Source organism: Notolepis coatsorum (genome assembly GCF_963971535.1).
Source record: "Notolepis coatsorum genome assembly, chromosome: 4".
Classification (NCBI taxonomy): domain Eukaryota; kingdom Metazoa; phylum Chordata; class Actinopteri; order Aulopiformes; family Paralepididae; genus Notolepis; species Notolepis coatsorum.
This window is the reverse complement of record NC_140168.1, coordinates 151443852-151465069: the sequence shown is the minus strand read 5'-3', so window position 1 is coordinate 151465069 and position 21218 is coordinate 151443852. Positions and strand designations below refer to the sequence as shown.

The 21218-nt window shown below is 42.1% G+C and overlaps 1 protein-coding gene across 1 annotated transcript in view; it reads right to left on the bottom strand.

Annotated features, from left to right (window-relative positions):
- The window catches only part of LOC311226733 (uncharacterized protein), a gene marked incomplete at its 3' end in the record, with an annotated part of 175780 nt that overhangs the window by 7156 nt on the left and 147406 nt on the right, over positions 1-21218 (bottom strand). Inside the window, exons 44-45 of the mRNA XM_084312143.1 lie at positions 12693-13107; positions 9980-12022 (exon numbers count right to left, since the gene is read on the bottom strand). Of these exons, the coding sequence (XP_084168269.1) occupies positions 9980-12022; positions 12693-13107 (2458 nt within the window). The remainder of the gene's footprint in view (positions 1-9979; positions 12023-12692; positions 13108-21218) is intronic.

Sequence of the window (21218 nt, the reverse complement as noted above, 5' to 3'; positions counted from 1 at the left end):
TTTCATGTACAGCCCGCGCTCCAGGTATATTTTATATGGTCATCAGACCTTTGTACATGACACTGACCAAAACATAATGTACCGTAGACACAAACAATTAACCGTTCATAAATAATTCATGCAGCATTTAAGGATTTTGGCAGGCCTTAAAAATCCCAATGTAATTTGTAACAAAATACATTTGAAAATACAACAAAAAATAAGTCATAGATCTGCATTTTATATCATATCACACATTGTTATACTACATTCTCTGTTTCTATTTATAGAGTTAGCTGTCAGCTACAACGTGAGTCTAAATACAGACAGTATGGGGATGTGACGTAATGTGATGTCACAATATAAGAAGGTCACACAGTCAGACACGGGGAGGATGCAAGACACAACTACATTTACTTCCATCACCAGCCCTGGGAAAATAAGGGACAAGGGACTATAAAATGTATGGAATAAAACGTAAAATTGCTCATACCAGTAATATTAGAGGATGCTTATTTGATTGAGCAACATATTTGTCATGTTTAGGGTTTTAGAAACATACTGACATTTTAAACTCTTTTTAAACAAAAAAATGTGTTAAATATTATATTTTGGGTGCATAGTATAGCCTCTTGATGACATATTTTAACTTTTTTGACAATTCACAAACTAGGGTAAACTAAGCTAACTATTTGGCTAGTTTTTACATCAAATTGAGAAAATATTTGATTGCCATTCCTAACATTTAAGCAGTTGGTTGCTATTGCACATGTCAGCTTCGCTAATGACGTGAATGACGTGTGTTGAGTTTTCTGTGAGGGCACATCGCCTCCCATTAATTTTCCTGCTTGTCTTCCCTCTTCTTTGACACAGTGCCCCATAGATGGAGTAGGGTATATCTGCAGAGCCACACTGCCCAATCTCTCTGGGTCTGAGCTCGGATGGGCGGGGCTTCGGGGGTCTGAGCTCGGATGGGCGGGGCTTCATAGTGCGCATGCATGTGGAGCAAATATGTTTGTATGAGTTTCTAGCTCTGGTTTAACCTATATAGCATTCATTCTTCTTTGTTGAAAAATAACCAATATGTCTTTCAGTGAAAAAGTAAGTACCTTAGGCCGAGGCACCTTCGCTATTTTGGACATTAGGGCCTATTTTCCGTCTGTCATTTGCTTTAGTGGTGAGCTAACGTTAGCTAACGCACGGTGCTCCCGAAAGGGGATAGTTCTGCACTAACCTAACGTTAGCTAGCTAACGCACGCTAGCTAATATTCCCTGTAAACACCCAAGTAACACTATGTGAATGTGAAGTTGCCATCATTTTGGCCCACGTTTTGACTACTTTATTAATGTAGAACTAATGTTAAAGCTATGTTAAACATGAACCATTCTCACAAGGTGTTCCTGTAAAAACCTGTAATTCGCCACTAGGGGGAGCTGAGTGTCCACCTTTAGTCTGCTGGCTGAAGAGAGACTGAGGGCTGAGCAGAGACCAATAGTATCCAGCTGCAGCCGTTCAGACCAGCGCTTACAAGCCCCGCACATACAAGCCCCGCACATAGCAACCCCTCGCTTCCATTGGCTGATTTTGGTGACGTGATTTTGGGTCACGTTGCACGTTGCACTGCGGGATTGATTGATTGATTGATTGAAAACTTTATTAACAGATTGCCGTATGATTTGGGTCACGTTGCACTGCGGGATTGATTGATTGATTGATTGATTGATTGATTGATTCATTGATTGATTGATTGATTGATTGATTGATTGAAAACTTTATTAACAGATTGATTGATTGATTGAAAACTTTATTAACAGATTGCCGAATGGGTACACGTGACCACAGGCCCTGATTGATTGATTGAAAACTTTATTAACAGATTGTAGAATGGGTACACGTGACCTGACCGATTGATTGATTGATTGATTGAAAACTTTATTAACAGATTGCAGAATGGGTACAGTGACCGATTGATTGATTGATTGATTGATTGATTGATTGATTGATTGATTGAAAACTTTATTAACAGATTGCAGAATGCAGTACAGCTCAATACACACAATTGTTAAGGGGATGCAGACCATGCAGTACTGTTACATTTGTGACATACAGTAAATATATACAAGGGGGAGGGAACTGTACATTTATGATGAATTGAAAATGGGGGACCCTGATGTAAACAAGACGGAAGTCTTTCTCTGGTCTGCATCCCCTTAACAATTGTGTGTATTGAGCTGTACTGCAGATATATTTCAATTGCCTTACTTATTTACATAAGTATTATAGGCCTACAGCAGTATTGTACAGACAGTCTGTGTGAAGTCTGTGTGGTTATCCAGCTGCACAAAGGCAGAGCAAGAGGCTCTACAGAGGGTGGTGAAGGCGGCAGGCAGGATTGTCGGGACTCCTCTATCAAACATCACCTCCGTCTTCACCTCCCGCTGCCTCCACCGCTCCAAGTGTATCATCAAGGACCAGTCTCACCCAGCACATCACCTCTTTCAGCTCCTTCCCTCAGGGAGGAGATACCGGTCCATACATGCCAAGAGTTAAATATTTAAGAACAGCTTTTTCCCCCAAGCAGTCAGACTGTTAAACGCTCATTGACTGTCCCCTCACGTGCACCATGCACTTACCTGGACTTGATAATCACTGTTACCACTCATCATGCACTTTATTTAAAATATTCTGTTATGTACAGTGTTATATGTGTTTCATGTATGTATATATTGTACTACGGTCTGTGGGAGCTCCCCTGAAATTTCACTCACGGTCATATAAGAGTTTTAATGTACCATGTACAGACATTGGATTTTCTACCCATAATTTGATTTAAAACATTCCATAGATTTTTACCATCATTTCTCACATCATATAACCATGGTTTAAAATATTCCCTTTTTCTCACCTTATTTAACTTTGTGACTTGATTACGTAAGGAACGGTACTTTTGTCTGTCATCTGCAGAACTGGAACACACTGATGCTTTTTTGGCTACAGTATGTCTCTCTCATTCATTAAAATTCATTAAAAGCTACTATCTATCCATGGGGCTGATTTGTTTCTGACATAAATAAGTCCAGTGCAACCTCTGGGTCATCCTCACAACATACCTCCTCCCAGTTTATACCCAACATTTCATTAATAAAACCTTCTACATTAAAACTCTTATATGACCGTGAGTGAAATTTCAGGGGAGCTCCCACAGACCGTAGTACAATATATACATACATGAAACACATATAACACTGTACATAACAGAATATTTTAAATAAAGTGCATGATGAGTGGTAACAGTGATTATCCAGACCAGAGAAAGACTTCCGTCTTGTTTACATCAGGGTCCCCCATTTTCAATTCATCATAAATGTACAGTTCCCTCCCCCTTGTATATATTTACTGTATGTCACAAATGTAACAGTACTGCATGGTCTGCATCCCCTTAACAATTGTGTGTATTGAGCTGTACTGCATTCTGCAATCTGTTAATAAAGTTTTCAATCAATCAATCAATCAATCAATCAATCAATCAATCAATCAATCGGTCACTGTACCCATTCTGCAATCTGTTAATAAAGTTTTCAATCAATCAATCAATCAATCAATCAATCGGTCAGGTCACGTGTACCCATTCTACAATCTGTTAATAAAGTTTTCAATCAATCAATCAGGGCCTGTGGTCACGTGTACCCATTCGGCAATCTGTTAATAAAGTTTTCAATCAATCAATCAATCTGTTAATAAAGTTTTCAATCAATCAATCAATCAATCAATCAATGAATCAATCAATCAATCAATCAATCAATCCCGCAGTGCAACGTGACCCAAATCATACGGCAATCTGTTAATAAAGTTTTCAATCAATCAATCAATCAATCCCGCAGTGCAACGTGCAACGTGACCCAAAATCACGTCACCAAAATCAGCCAATGGAAGCGAGGGGTTGCTATGTGCGGGGCTTGTATGTGCGGGGCTTGTAAGCGCTGGTCTGAACGGCTGCAGCTGGAAGCATCTCATCTCGCGACTGCCCCGGCGGGCGCGGCCAATCAGAGAAAAGCCGAACACAAGTTGGTTGCCTTTAATATTCACGCGCCCCGGCTCCGCCACTTGCTCGATGTTGATTGGTCGGTCGAAAAAAGTTACCTTGATGAGCGCCGCTCCTCTCCAAAAGTTGAACTAGTTTCAACTTTAGGCACTGGGAGCGCTCCGCCCAAAAACGCTGGCCGCCGAGAGCGCTAAAACGCGAAAAATAATCTTTTCATCCATACATTCCCGCTTTATACTGTGGTGAATATGAGTATAGTTTTAGAGTAATCCGGTCTAATCCCAGAAAACGATGGGTGCATTTCACTAAAAGCATTGCAGTTTCTCGCCTGTACACGCTACTATTTCAAATCTATATTATCGGTATTATGTATAGTTTCAGAGTGATCCTGGTTAATTCCATAAAACGGCGCTATGGAGGAATAAGTGAATTTTACTAAAAGCTTTGGCATTGCTCGCCTGGACACGCTACTATTTCCAAATCAAATGTATATAATGGGTATTATGTATCCAGGGGCGTCCTTTCACTAAAAGGCAAGGTATGGCGAAGAGGGGTGGGGGGGGTGAAGCCCCTTGGTGGATTTTTTTGTCAAATCAGTTGTGCAATAGTCACTTTTGGTGAGTTGTTTCTATACAATTCAGTTATATGACATTTAGGTATGACACAGGACTACACAAGCATTTTAGTATAGAAATGTGTCAACAGACTAAAGCAGGGAACCACAATATTTTGCATACGAATTATGCAGAATGTAATATCATAACTGTCTATTACTTTTCTTGCAATTGAGCCAATTTTCCTTAGGTACGGTTTTGAGGTGTGTGTTCAACAGAATGTAGTATCAAAAACACATTCACAAAAAGTATGGGTTACTGAATGCTGAACTGCACTATTATAATCACTAAGCCAGACCTTACCTGTGTCCCTGTATCACTTGTCTCTGCTGCCCTTTGATAAAAAAAAACTTCCCTATGTCCATTTTCCTTTATTTTTGGGCATATTTCAGTTAGTCACAGCAAAAGTCACCTAGTAAAAGTGAGATAATTGACGATATCAAAACATGCTAGGGCTGTACCGAATAGTTCGAAGCTTCGTTCATAATGTTGACATTCAAATTCTAAATCAACATAAAGAATTGTAAAAAAAAAATTAAAAAAAAAAATTTCTTTCTTTTTTACATTTTTATTTGCCAAGGTATGGCGAGTGCCATACCTTGCCATACCAAATGGACGCCCCTGTATGTATCATCATGAATGCATGAAAGGGGGCGGGGGGGGTGTTTTTTGATGCTTTGATCGTCACCAACGGCATACGTTCTGGAGTATGTTACACATATATGTTGTGATTGAGGTGAAGTCATGGTTGGATCACAGCAGGATTGATGTCATATAGTCCTTGCCTACACTAGGAGGTACCCCAAAAAGAATATTCCAATTGTCTGATCGCGATTTCCAGTATTGGTGTCCATCGTGTCTCCAACATAATCCACCACAACACATGCATCGGGGGCATTGGATGCGTTCCAATGCCATCGAGTGAACCGCTAGACTCGCCTGACCAAGAAAACTGCACCCGGAGACAGGAGACAGCCGAAAGACCCCCTCGAAAACGAAATAACATATCTCAAGGCCGGGGCTTATCCTTCTAATAAATTTCAATTTCAATTTGAATTCAACAATTTTTTTGTGAATGTGGGGCCAAATTTGGCAGATGCCATTCAAAAACACGATGAACCATTACAGGAAGGATGGAGAGGAGATAGTAAAGTACTGCAGTCTATGTTTTTAGGAAATGTCAGTGAAGCAGAAATCATGTCCATTGTATTAAAGTCAAAGAATAAGACATCCATTGACAGTGATGGGATAGATATGATTATAGTGAAGAAGACAATTGATTGTATAATCAAACCTCTCTGTTATATTTGTAATCTTTCTTTTCAGACAGGTATTTTTCCAGACAGGATGAAGGTAGCAAAAGTGATCCCACTTTACAAAGTAGGAGATAAGCACAGCTTCACTAACTATAGACCAGTGTCATTGCTCTCACAGTTCTCGAAAGTGCTTGAAAAACTGTTTTCGCATAAGTTAGATGGTTTTGTGGAAAAGAATAAACTGCTGAGCGAAAGCCAATATGGCTTTAAGCAAAACAGATCAACAGCGACTGCCTTAATGAATATTATTGAAGAAATAACAACAGCAACAGATAAAAGGAAATTAACAATAGGGGTGTTTATTGATTTAAAAAAGGCATTTGATACCTTAGATCATAATATTCTAATTTCCAAATTACGTTCATATGGTGTGAGAGGAATGGTTCTTGAATGGTTGAGTAGTTATCTCCACAATAGGCGACAATATGTGCAGTTGGCAGATGTCAAATCTGAGCTCATGAAGATTGAATGTGGGGTACCGCAAGGTTCGGTTTTGGGGCCCAAACTCTTTCTTTTATATATTAATGATATTTGTGATGTTTCAAAACTATTACAGTTTGTCTTGTTTGCTGATGATACACATTTTTTTTGTTCTGGAAATAATTTAAAGGAACTAGCTGAATATATTGTGTATGAAATGACAAAGCTAAAGAAATGGTTTGATGTAAATAAGCTATCACTGAATCTGAAAAAAACTAAATTTATGATTTTTGGCAATCGAAAACTAGATGAAAATATAGTACTGACCATAGATGGAGCTGATATAGAGAGAGTTAATGAATTTCGTTTTCTTGGTGTGATTATGGATGATAAATTAACATGGAAATCGCACATAGCACACGTTAAAAAAAAGATGTCCAAGAGTATTTTTGTTATGAATAAAGTAAAGGATGTGTTAGAGTATGAGGCAATGAGAACACTCTACTGCTCACTCATCTCACCTTATATCAGTTATTGTGTTGAAGTATGGGGGAATACTTATGGGACAAATATAAAACCATTATATATACTACAGAAGAGGGCTGTACGAATCACACATAAAGTGAGTTATCGAGAACACACAAATATATTATTTATTAAATCTAGAATAATTAAACTTGAAGACATGGTTAAGTTTCAAACAATGTTAATTATGTTTAGGGCAAGAAATAATACACTGCCAGAAAAACTACAAAATCTTTTTCATTTAGAAAGTGAGTTTAGTAGGAGAAAATACAATTTTAAACATCAGTTTGCACGTACCACACTTAAACAGATGTGTCCTTCAGTTATTGGTGTAAAGTTATGGAATTCTCTCCATAGCGAGCTTAAGGGATGTAACAGTGTTTATCAATTCAAAAGAATGTATACAAAAAAAATATTTAGTCAGTATGAAAATCAAAATGTGATCTGAATAGTGAGATCTTTTTTTTTCTCTTCTCTTTCTTTTCTTTTTTATTCTTTATCATTATTATTATTATTTAAATTTTTCTTGTTTAACTGTGGATTGTTTCTTTTATAATGGTATAAATGATTATTTGTGTAAATAAGGTTATACGCCGACCATTAAGAAAATACATGTTAGTTTAGGAATAAGGGGCAGGTAATTATAAGATTTATTCTTCTTCCTGCTCCTTTTGTCCATGGAATGGCTATTTATGATTTTTTAATGAAGAAACTATGATTGTATTATTCCATGTGGAAAATAAAAACTCTGAACTGAACTGAACTGAATGTAACACTGTGTGAAAAAAAGGTTTCGAAGGGTGGGCGATACTGCCACCTACCTGGATGCGGCCGGTATTGCACTCTAGCGATCTCAGAGTGATTCCCTATGGTAACCCCAAGGTCTGTGTGAGAGAAATGAATAAAAATATAGAATAAAAGAAATAACGATGAAAACCCGACTATACTCGGGTTTTCGGGGGTCCTGGCGCTCAACGCATGGCGAGATAACCCGACTATCCTCGGGTCTGGCGCTAATTGAGTTAAGGGCTAAAAACGCTTAAAGAAACATGCCAGCATTATGGGAAATGCGCTTGCCGTCTCTGTGCATTCAGTAGAAAGCTATGGAATGGAAGCAGATACGAACCACTAGCCAACATCAGGAGAGATGTTTTTGGCTAAGAGCTAGGCTAGCTGGTCCTTACGCACATCCATTAATTTATGCTAAATTAGGCTAGCTTGCAGCCGGATAGCGTTCTATTGACAGAGGAAATTGGTATATATTCTTACGTACTCGCATTTCCCATAATGTTGCCGTGTTCCTTTAACATTGTGAACAATAACTTGTCTAATGCCTATCTTAACTCATCAAGCTGTATAACCCAGACGTGAGACAGTCTCGTCTTTTTGATGGCCTTTGAGTCAAGTGGTTTTTCTGAAGTAATACAAGAGTGAAGTATTTTTTTCTCTTGAAGTCAACATAGCCCTTTGAATGAAATATGAAAAGCATTAACGGCGATGCAGTTGTGGTGTCGTTGTTAAAGGCTGACATTGAAAGGAACCGTCACTGTACAAAGATAAAGCACGTCTGTTGAAAGAGGAGTTCCGACAAGCAGCAACTCTCATTTCTCTTAAAGCACCAAGCTTCTCTGCACTTCATAATCAGATTGTGTTCCAACACTGCAGTCTGCAGAGGTATGAAGATCACAAAATCTTCTTTGAATACCTTTGAAATAAAAAGAGGGTGTTTAAATCAGCATGCTGGCTAGGGTGCTTTGGCGTGTGATAATTAATATAGCTCAGTCATTACAGTAAAATATTATTTGGAGACCATCTTCTACATCATTTAATAATGCAAGCTTTATTTTATGATAAAAAAAGGAACCATCCCCAAACCATGGGCTGATAGCTCATCAAATTATTTGCTATTATTATTTCTGCAGTGCCACACAAGTATATATATATATATACTTGATTCAGAACATGCACAGAACTATTTATTCAAATTTGAGTACAAATTTAACTGGAGTAATTTTAAGACTTGCATCTGAAGTGACATCTGCCACCTAGTGTTGTATAGAAGCAACACCTTTCACCCCCTGTATTTCTGGTCAACAATAAATATGAAGTCCCATTGTTTATTAAGGGGGTTTCCCCATCACACACACGTGCAGTGGTCTGAATACTGTCCCCTGCTATTTCCATGTAACATTTCCATCTCTCATCATCGATGATCTACCGCCACCAAGTGGCGAGTACAGGAAGTTGTTTTTGTAGAGAGAACGTGCGAGATACAGGCACAAGCAATCCATCTGGAGTTATGCTTCACATGTGATTCAGCAGTCAATCACTGAAGCAACATAGTTGACGATATACTGACATGTACATTAGGTACATATTTATTTATTTTCACAATGAGAAACCAGCACCATAGAAAATACACTGAACAATATGAAAACACCAGGCTGACCACCACCAATACACCAATAATAACCACGATGAGCTATGTTTTCCATAGGCACATATGTATACTGAATTGAGTCAGAAACTGCTAAATGTAGAAATGTGTTTGCTCACAGAATATCCAACAGTGATAAAGGTAAACCTGAGGGTACGGACGTGTAGCAGGAAAAGTCCTGTTAAAGTGCATTGAGTGATGTGTTCTGTACGTTTTTTTTGTGTACAGGCAACAACAAAGAGACATAGCTTCATAGGCTATACTAGTGGGGTTCATACTCTAACATACTACTCCCATGTAGATTCCAGACCCTGAATGAAACCACACAGTTTTAAAAAAAAATAGTCATAATAAGTTTCCCCCCAGAAGCATCTTCATACCATCACTGGGCTTTTCAGTGGAAAGATTCAATAAACACCCAAAAAGTAAGTTCAAGTACAGACAAAATGTCCATTAAAAAGGCACAGTACAAATGCCCAAATGGGCAACAATATGGCTATTTTTACCCCGATATAAAAACACCAGAAGTAAAGACCGACATTGGCTATAAAGTCATGAATACATCGTTAAGTATTTAATTTAAATATATAGTCCATCATGTGAGCGAGAGCTTCTGTCTCTTTCCTTCCCCTGACTCCCTTCCACCTCCTCTCTCCCCAAGCCCCTCTCCCCGCCGCTCTCAATCTTACTCCCTCTTCTCTCCTCTCCTCCTCCTCCTCCTCCTCCTCCTCCTCCTCCTCCTCCTCCTCTCTCCCTGTGGCCCCCTCGCTCCCGTCCGGAATGTTCCCTTCTGACCGCATCTCTGTCGCGCGAGGCCGGCGTCCCTCTCGCGGCATCGCCCGCTCTCAGGTCAGATTCGTTCCTCTGGCTCGCTCTCTCCCAGTCTCTCTTGAGCTCGCCGCCCGCTCTCAGGTCAGATTCGTTCCTCTGGCTCGCCCTCTCCCTGTCTCTCTTGAGCTCGCCGCCTGCTCTCAGGTCAGATTCGTTCCTCTGGCTCGCCCTCTCCCCGTCTCTATTGAGCTCGCCGCCCGCTCTCAGGTCAGATTCGTACCTCTGGCTCACCCTCTCCCCATCATGCTTCTCGTCTTTGCTCCTCTCCGCGTCCGCTCCCCGGTCCCTCGTCCTCCTCTCCGACTCACCCCTTTCTCCTCTGCTCCCTCGTTCTCCTCTCTCGCTCCTCGCTTGGAGTCTCTCCCTTTCGCTCCTGCTGCTGTGCCTCCTCGTGCTCCCCGCCTCTTCTTCTCCCCCGTACCACTCATCCTTTTTCCTCCCCTCATTCTCCCTCTTCGTCCTCTCGGAATCCACCTTTCTGCTCGAAATGTCTTTCCTCGAGTCGCCCGATCCGCTCGTGGGTCTGTCCCTTTCCTTTTCACTCTTGCCGCCGGTCTCTTTCCTCCTCTCCTCCGTCTTCTCATTCCCGACCTCGTTGGTCTTCTCTGGTTTTCTCTCCGTCTTCTCATTCCTGTGGATGACCTTGTAGCTTTTCTCTGTCATGCCACAGTTCTCAAGCTCTTTCTCTGTCTTTCTTCCTTTCTCTGACTCCTCCTTTTTGTCCTCCTCTCTGACCTTTTTCCCGCTTTTCTGGCTCTTCTCCTTCTGCTCCTCCTCCGGCAGCATTACAGACTTGGACTCCTTACCCTCCACCTCTCCTTTCTTCTTATTTTCCAACTCCTCCTTGGCCTCCTTCTTACCCTCCTCCTTGTTCTCCTTTCCACCTTTCTTGCCATCTTTGTCTCGTTGCTCCCTCTTTTTCTCCTTCTCCTTGGCCTCCTTCTCTCCTTTCTTCTTAATTTCCAACTCCTCCTTGGCCTCCTTCTTACCCTCATCTTTCTCCTTCTTGTTCTCCTTTCCACCTTTCTTGCCATCTTTGTCTCCTTGCTCCCTCTTTTTCTCCTTCTCCTTGGCCTCCTTCTCTCCTTTCTTCTTAATTTCCAACTCCTCCTTGGCCTTCTTCTTACCCTCCTCTTTCTCCTTATTGTTCTCCTTTCCACCTTTCTTGCCATCTTTGTCTCCTTCCTCCCTCTTTTTCTCCTTCTCCTTGGCCTCAAGACCCTCCACCTCTCCCTTCTCCTTCTTACTCTCGTTCTCTTTGGCCTCCCTACCTTCCGCCTCTCCCTTCTCCCTCTCGCTCTCCTTCTTCTGCTCCTCCAGGACCTTCTTCTTGTCCAGGTTCTCCTCCAGGAGGTCCAGCTCCTGCTCCAGCTGAGCGAGCTTCACGGGGTCCGACTCCAGCTCCTCGTCCACCTCCACCTCGACCTCCTTGAACTCCTCGAACTCCTCCAGCTCGATGCCGTCCATGGTCATCTGCAGCTGGCTCTTCACCTTGTTGAGCTCCAACAGGCCGTCCTGCAGGTCCTTGCACACCTCGCGGATCTTGGTGGCGAACTTGGTCTTGGCACCCTTGTGGAGCTCGCGGGAGTCCTTGGCCAGGAAGAAGACGTCCAGGGCGAGGAACAGCGCCGACATGACCCCCGTAGTGATGCTGATGGCCTGCGCGGCCTTGGCGGCGCCACCCGCCACACCCAGCACCTGCACGGTGCTGATGAGCTTGTCGGTGTTGATCATCAGGGCCTTGCCGGCTCGCCCGCCCTCCTTCATCACATGCTTGATGTTGTGGTTCAGGGCCTTCTTCGCGGCACTCTCCGTGTATTTCTCAAAGTCCCACATCTGGAGAGTGTCCATACCTTCCTATAAGAAAGGGACACAGGGAAGGAGGATTTGAGGGAGAGTGTGTGTACTTGTATTGCTATACTACAGGGGACACTGACCTGTTTACACACTCACGCAATGGGTACCAAAAACATTATGGGGACCAATTTGGGTGTCCCCATAACACAAATTAGGTTATGTTAGGGTTAGGTTATGGATACGGTTAGTTACAGAATGCATGTAAGTCTATGTAATGTCCCCATATTTCACATAAACAAACATGTGTGTGTGTGTGTGTGTGTGTGTGTGTGTGTGTGTGTGTGTGTGTGTGTGTGTGTGTGTGTGTGTCTAAGCATCAAATCAACACAAGGCATCACATCTGTACTGTATTCGTACTGTATGTACAAATACAACGGTATGTTAACCACTAACGACCGCCCACCGGGGGCTGTTTTTTTTCAAAATCTAATATAATTATTATTATAATATTTCTTTTTACAAGTCGATTATTAATTTCAATATAGAATATTCGTTGACAGCCCTACAAATACAATTAGTTACTGCACACTACATCACCTCTGAGTGGAACATGGAAAGCCAAACTTTCCCCCACTGTACCGAAAACCCACACCGAACCTTGACTTCAAAACCGTGGTACGTACCCTACCGTGGTTTTTGTGTACCGTTACACCCCCCCACCCCACCGTACCTGCACAAACTCCAGACACTCCCGGATGTCTGTCATCTCCTCCTGGTAGCCCTGGATCATCTTCTCCACCTTCTTGACATCCATGTTGGAGTGCACCGTGTCGGTGATGTTGGCCGTGGCCGAGGTGAGGCTGCCGGCTGTCGCCACGCTAATGCCCACCGCTGTGACGATGATGGAGGCACCGAAGGTGAAAGGCGCCAGGATGAGCCCCGTGATGGTGGCAATGCTGCCCACCACGCTCGCCACGCCGCCGCCCACCGCCGCCGTCACCGTCTTCTTGTGGAAGTAGTCGGCGGCGTCCGCCTGCGCCAAGATCTCCAGGATGCGCTGTTGCAGGGAGGCGCCGTGCCGGTTGAAGAGACGCACGAACAGACGGGCCGCCATGAAGACGCGGTCGGCGACCAGCTCCACGGCCCTGAGGGAGGACATGTATATGTGTTACATGTATATATATATATAAACATACCCTGTTGGGCCTGTCAAGGTGGTGTGATGGTCAAGGTGGTGTGATCCTAAGCGTGCTTCTGTGCACTAAGCAATACAAGTGTATGCCCTTTGTTCTCAAGCTGCTCTAAAACTGGATGTTCCCTGAATTGGGAAAAGGGGCTTTTAAATATGCTGCTCCATCATCATGGAACAAGATACAGGAGGACTTAAAATTACCAGGACTGGTCACCCTCGGAGAATTTAAAGCCATTTTAAAATCCTACGAATTCAGTTCCCTCGGACAGTGCAACTGTGTTTGATAACTTGCCTGAAATTGGAGCTTGCTGTGAATGTTTTATCTGTATTTTATTGTGATGTTCTTTTTTACGTTGAAATTTTCTGCTGCCTTGTTTGGCCAGATCGCTCTTGAAAAAGAGATTTTAATCTCAATAATGCTTATCTGGTTAAATAAAGGATTTGATTGATTGATATTCCCTGCGCCGTCCTTGATGTGGCCAACAGCGTCGACTGCAGCGGCTGTTCTACCTCGAACTGGATCTGACTGCCATAGTCCATGGGCCAGAGGCCAAAATTTCACTTGTCGGTGCCACTCAGGGTGAATAAACTTACATATAATTTTTTCAAAGATCTATGTCTGTAGATGATATTTTGGTATGATAGCCGTTCCAGAGTGGTAGGTAGCTTTATCATAATTATCAAGTCATTAAGTATACCCACCCCCCCAGGAAATTGCATTTCAGATGCTGGCGCATATCCTGTTTAGACTCACGTAGAGGACATCTATCAATGTTTCACAATATTGTGTTCGGTATCATTTTAAAGGGGACTATGTCATCTTTCATTCAAGCTAAGATGTGAATCTTTCTGACCAATATAGAGGTCACTGGAGCTCTTTGAACAGTCAACAACACATTTTTACAAGATCTTCGCCTAAATGATATACTATCTTTTAGCCTTGTGTCATCTAGGAGCAACAGAGACACAAAATACAATATCTACAACACTCTCAGGACCATAAGGATTCGGGAAATGTATAATATGCCTATACTATTTCATTGTTACAGGTCATTGTGAGCCTTAAATTAGAAGAGCAGTATTAGGCTCCTATTAAACTATACAGAACAGCCACTATAGTCTAGATGGAAACATAGGTCCACCTGCATACTAGGGTGGATTTTTTTTCACCACCTGTTTTTCCTTGAATCCTATTTGTGTCTATTTTAAGATTCTGACAGGTACTGTAACAGGTTGGAATAATGTCCCATGGGGTTTATTTTTAACCCTTTATTACACCTATCCTGAACCAAAACCTGAAAAAGAAGAAAAAGAAAACAGCATAACTTTTGAAGTTAACAACATATAGAGACAAATTAAAACATTTTCCAAAACAAGTTTGACCCAAGGAATTCAGTACAATTGTTATTTTTAAGATTCAAACACATCTTGATAAAATTTCTGGACAGAAAAAGCAAAAAACGCTGAAAAAAAACATCACATCTCTATTTTCCCTTTTTACTGAGATGTAGTGCATTGGACGAGATCGATTTAGGTTAATATTGGAAATAATATTGTAATAAAGATTGTCTCCATGCTGTTATGCCCTAAATATTATAGTTTTGCATACAAAATTATATAGAGACAAATTAACACATTTTCCCATGCGATTTTGATCAGTGATTTATTTATTGTTAAGGTTCAAACTATATGTTTTCATATGCACTGGATATCATGGACTGGATATCTCTTCTTTGTTGACACAACATTCAAGTCTTTTTTTCTATTTGTATTTTGTACCCTAAACTACTAATCATCATCATCACTAAAACAATTGTCAAAGTCTATCTCTTCGATCTCCATCTCTTCCTCCGCCTCATCACACTCGTACTCTCCATCCTCCTCATCTATGTTATTTTTTGCACAATCTGCCTCCTTATTAAGAGCTTCTTGCTCTTCTGACTCCACTTTCTGAGCCAGTACCTCAACAAGAGAAGGACAGAGGATGGGTCCAACCGTCCAGACAGGTTCTAACACCTCCTCATCCATTGTTTTTCCCAGTCCATACTTTGATCATAGGCTTTGGCCCTCTTGAATATTGGCTGTTCTGCTCTTTTGTAGCAGGCGACCAGGAAGACTAGCTGGTTGCCATGGCACCAGCTAATGGGGATCCGTAATAAAATCAAAATCAAAGTTGGCTCGCTGTACATGTGGGATGAGACAGACCTTGGGGGGAGGCAGGCGTTCAATGTCTTTTTTGGAGTTTGCATCCAGGACTTTATCAGCACCCATCATTTTCTGCAGCATCTTGGCTCACACAGCATCAACTGACTTCATCCAACCATGGCCATCCATAATGCATGTGAAGGACTCCATCTCCTGTTAGAGCTCATCTGTTACCAGCGACAATGCGCCAAGCTGACTAAAAGCCTTCTGGAATCTAGGGTTCTTCTGCAGATTATTCAACGGATTCACCCGTCTCTTTCCTTTGAAAGCGCTGGCACAGTCATCCCCAGAAAATTCATAGTATCCCAGCAGAGTGCTGCAGTACTAGTCCAAAGACTCAGCCAGTTCGGACACATGTATTAGCTTGCAGTGCCAAGGTGCCAGTGCCGTGGTCCAGGTATCTGGAGAGGTTGGTCATGCTGACATGGTAGATGAGGATCATCAGTATATAGAGGTTGGTCATGCTGACATGGTAGAGGAGGATCACCAGTATATGGAGAGGTTGGTCATGCTGACATGGTAGAGGAGGATCATCAGTATATAGAGGTTGGTCATGCTGACATGGTAGAGGAGGATCATCAGTATAGAGAGGTTGGTCATGCTGACATGGTAGAGGAGGATCATCAGTATATAGAGGTTGGTCATGCTGACATGGTAGAGGAGGATCATCAGTATAGAGAGGTTGGTCATGCTGACATGGTAGAGGAGGATCATCAGTATCTGGAGAGGTTGGTCATGCTGACATGGTAGAGGAGGATCATCAGTATATAGAGGTTGGTCATGCTGACATGGTAGAGGAGGATCATCAGTATATAGAGGTTGGTCATGCTGACATGGTAGAGGAGGATCATCATTATATAGAGGTTGGTCATGCTGACATGGTAGAGGAGGATCATCAGTATATAGAGGTTGGTCATGCTGACATGGTAGAGGAGGATCATCAGTATATAGAGGTTGGTCATGCTGACATGGTAGAGGAGGATCATCAGTATATAGAGGTTGGTCATGCTGACATGGTAGAGGAGGATCATCAGTATATAGAGGTTGGTCATGCTGGTAGAGGAGGATCATCAGTATATAGAGGTTGGTCATGCTGGTAGAAGAGGATCATCAGTATATAGAGGTTGGTCATGCTGACATGGTAGAGGAGGATCATCAGTATAGAGAGGTTGGTCATGCTGGTAGAGGAGGATCATCAGTATATAGAGGTTGGTCATGCTGGTAGAAGAGGATCATCAGTATATAGAGAGGTTGGTCATGCTGACATGGTAGATGAGGATCATCAGTATATGGAGGTTGGTCATGCTGGTAGAGGAGGATCATCAGTATATAGAGGTTGGTCATGCTGGTAGAAGAGGATCATCAGTATATAGAGAGGTTGGTCATGCTGACATGGTAGAGGAGGATCATCAGTATATAGAGAGGTTGGTCATGCTGACATGGTAGATGAGGATCATCAGTATAGAGAGGTTGGTCATGCTGACATAGTAGAGGAGAATCATCAGTATATAGTAGAGAGGTTGGTCATGCTGACATGGTAGAGGAGGATCATCAGTATATAGAGGTTGGTCATGCTGACATGGTAGAGGAGGATCATCAGTATAGAGAGGTTGGTCATGCTGACATGGTAGAGGAGGATCATCAGTATATAGTAGAGAGGTTGGTCATGCTGACATGGTAGAGGAGGATCATCAGTATATAGTAGAGAGGTTGGTCATGCTGACATGGTAGTTGACTCGCTGTACATGTGGGATGAGACAGACCTTGGGAGGAGGCAGGTGTTCAAGGTCTACTTTGGATCTGGATATGCCCATCAACGTCCAAGAACTCATGCATTACCCCCTCTCGCCTCATGCACTTGGCTCTGCCGATGGCTTTTTTGCCAAGACAAACAATGATGATCCTCCTCTACCAGCATGACCAACCTCTCCATATACTGATGATCTACCATGTCAGCATGACCTACCTCTCTATATACTAGGGGTGGGAATCGCCAGAGATCTCGCGATACGTTACTATCGCGATACTCGATATATATAGCGAATATTGCGATTATTATTATTATTATTTATTTTTTTACTGCAAAGTAAAACTGTCAACATGTTTTATCTAATAAAATAAAGTTCAGTCTGTTCATCTCACTTCAATCATTTTTATTGCAGAACATGGTATTTTCTCAAGCAGACAGATGTAAAAACTGTAATCTGTGTTGTATGTACCTGACAAACTGAACTGTTTGTATTACAGTCATATTCCAACTTAACTGAATGCACATGTGTGTGTGTGGACTACTGTACTATTACAGCTATTGAAATGAACAATGCAACTTCCTTATTTTATGAATAATTAAATATCGATACTTGGCGTCCCTGTATTGATACAGTATCGCCACGCAAAGTATCGCGATACTACTACGTATCGATTTTTTCCCCCACCACTACTATATACTGATGATCCTCCTCTACCATGTCAGCATGACCAACCTCTCTAAATACTGATGATCCTCCTCTACCATGTCAGCATGACCAACCTCTATATACTGATGATTCTCCTCTACTATGTCAGCATGACCAACCTCTCCATATACTGATGATCCTCCTCTACCATGTCAGCATGACCAACCTCTATATACTGATGATCCTCCTCTACCATGTCAGCATGACCAACCTCTCTATACTGATGATCCTCCTCTACCATGTCAGCATGACTAACCTCTATATACTGATGATCCTCCTCTACCATGTCAGCATGACTAACCTCTATATACTGATGATTCTCCTCTACTATGTCAGCATGACCAACCTCTCTATACTGATGATCCTCCTCTACTATGTCAGCATGACCAACCTCTATATACTGATGATCCTCCTCTACCATGTCAGCATGACCAACCTCTCCATACACTGATGATCCTCCTCTACCATGTCAGCATGACCAACCTCTCCATATACTGATGATCCTCCTTTACCATGTCAGCATGACCAACCTCTATATCAGGGTTTCCGTTAGAAAAAATTGTTGCCGGTCTCCGTGACCTGCAAGATTTCAATCTACCAGACAAATGAGATTAATTCCGGTCATAGTTTATTGAGCTTTAAAACAATCGATAGGCAGGCTATATAAAGAATGTCATCCTCAAGGCATGTAGATTTATAATAGTATTACTTAAAAGTAGGCTACTTTTGCGTATACAGTCATTAATATATTCCAAATAAAATAAGTCCCTCGATACTCCGTGCTGCTGCTGACTTGAAATAAAATAGACCGCGTATGTGGGCAGTCGGTCCGACACTAAACAGCAGTCTGTTATAATCACATTTTTATGAGCTAACGAATTCCGTTATATTGGACATTTGTATTAATTATATCAAGCGAAGAACTGAGAAAGCAGAGAGACGGCAACATTATCGTGGTTTGCGTGACGACTCTCTCCACCTCGCAACGACTTATTTGCAAAGAGTATGGCGCTGCAGAGAAGCTGATTCAGCTGTTATTGGCTCTTTTCTGGGAACCGCACAGCAGCGCCCCCCACCCAACATTGGCTGAAAATGGCTGAATTGGAGTACTGCTGGAATACTGCATTGTGCTGATAGTGCTCTGGCTCTGCAGCTTCACAAAAGTTCGCACACCCAGCACTAAGCTCTCGCTGACGACGTCGTTGTCATTATTAAAAGCAAAGAGGAAACAAATGTAATGATCGTTTCGTTCATCGCATAGGCTATTTAATTTTAGCCTATTTTAATACAATTCAAATAATCAAATTGTGCTTAGACTCAGGGAATTATTTTCACCGGACATTAAGACCGGAGAGATGAAATATGTCGGACTTCAACAGATTTTGCCGGTCAAATACCGGTAATTACCGGCTAACGGAAACGCTGCTCTATATACTGATGATCCTCCTCTACCATGTCAGCATGACCAACCTCTGTATAATGATGATCCTCCTCTACCATGTCAGCATGACCAACCTCTATATACTGATGATCCTCCTCTACTATGTCAGCATGACCAACCTCTCTATATACTGATGATCCTCCTCTACCATGTCAGCATGACCAACCTCTATATACTGATGATCCTCCTCTACCATGTCAGCATGACCAACCTCTATATACTGATGATCCTCCTCTACCATGTCAGCATGACCAACCTCTATATACTGATGATCCTCCTCTACCATGTCAGCATGACCAACCTCTATATACTGATGATCCTCCTCTACCATGTCAGCATGACCAACCTCTCTATATACTGATGATCCTCCTCTACCATGTCAGCATGACCAACCTCTCCATACACTGATGATCCTCCTCTACCATGTCAGCATGACCAACCTCTCTATATACTGATGATCCTCCTCTACCATGTCAGCATGACCAACCTCTCTATATACTGATGATCCTCCTCTACCATGTCAGCATGACCAACCTCTATATACTGATGATCCTCCTCTACCATGTCAGCATGACTAACCTCTCTATATACTGATGATCCTCCTCTACCATGTCAGCATGACCAACCTCTATATACTGATGATCCTCCTCTACCATGTCAGCATGACCAACCTCTCCATATACTGATGATCCTCCTCTACCATGTCAGCATGACCAACCTCTATATACTGATGATCCTCCTCTACCATGTCAGCATGACCAACCTCTCCATATACTGATGATCCTCCTCTACCATGTCAGCATGACCAACCTCTATATACTGATGATCCTCCTCTACCATGTCAGCATGACCAACCTCTCTATATACTGATGATCCTCCTCTTACATGTCAGCATGACCAACCTCTATATACTGATGATCCTCCTCTACCATGTCAGCATGACCAACCTCTGTATAATGATGATCCTCCTCTACCATGTCAGCATGACCAACCTCTCTATATACTGATGATCCTCCTCTACCATGTCAGCATGACCAACCTCTCTATACTGATGATCCTCCTCTACCATGTCAGCATGATCAACCTCTCTATATACTGATGATCCTCCTCTACCATGTCAGCATGACCAACCTCTATATACTGATGATCCTCCTCTACCATGTCAGCATGACCAACCTCTATATACTGATGATCCTCCTCTACCATGTCAGCATGACCAACCTCTATATACTGATGATCCTCCTCTACCATGTCAGCATGACCAACCTCTATATACTGATGATCCTCCTCTACCATGTCAGCATGACCAACCTCTCTATATACTGATGATCCTCCTCTACCATGTCAGCATGACCAACCTCTCTATACTGATGATCCTCCTCTACCATGTCAGCATGACTAACCTCTATATACTGATGATCCTCCTCTACCATGTCAGCATGACCAACCTCTATATACTGATGATCCTCCTCTACCATGTCAGCATGACCAACCTCTATATCAGGGGTCAGCAACCCTAGGCACGCGTGCCCGCATTGGCACGCGGGGGCATTTTCATTGGCACAGGGGGCAGCATAAAAAATAATTATATATATATATATATTTTTTTACTTCGCTTTGAAATATTATAGTGAAATATTTTGCACTGTTGTCGCATTTATCTTGTTGAAATCCTCCCACAGGTTCTTTTTTGTAAGTCGACTGTTTTGCACACCCCTAGGCCTAACAAAAATAATGGTTTGGTTCCGGTTGCCAACCGACCCTGCCGATTTAGGTGCGACCCAATTTATTTATTTTATGAGTTTGGGAAGAGATCAAATAAAAAAATTTAATAAAAGTGACAAACTACAGCCCCCAGATAACAGAGCTCAGTAAAGCAAAACTGTTTGTCTGCATTGCATTGTCTGCATTGCACCCCCGCCCCAACTCAGATTTAGGGTTGATACAACCATCATAATAATA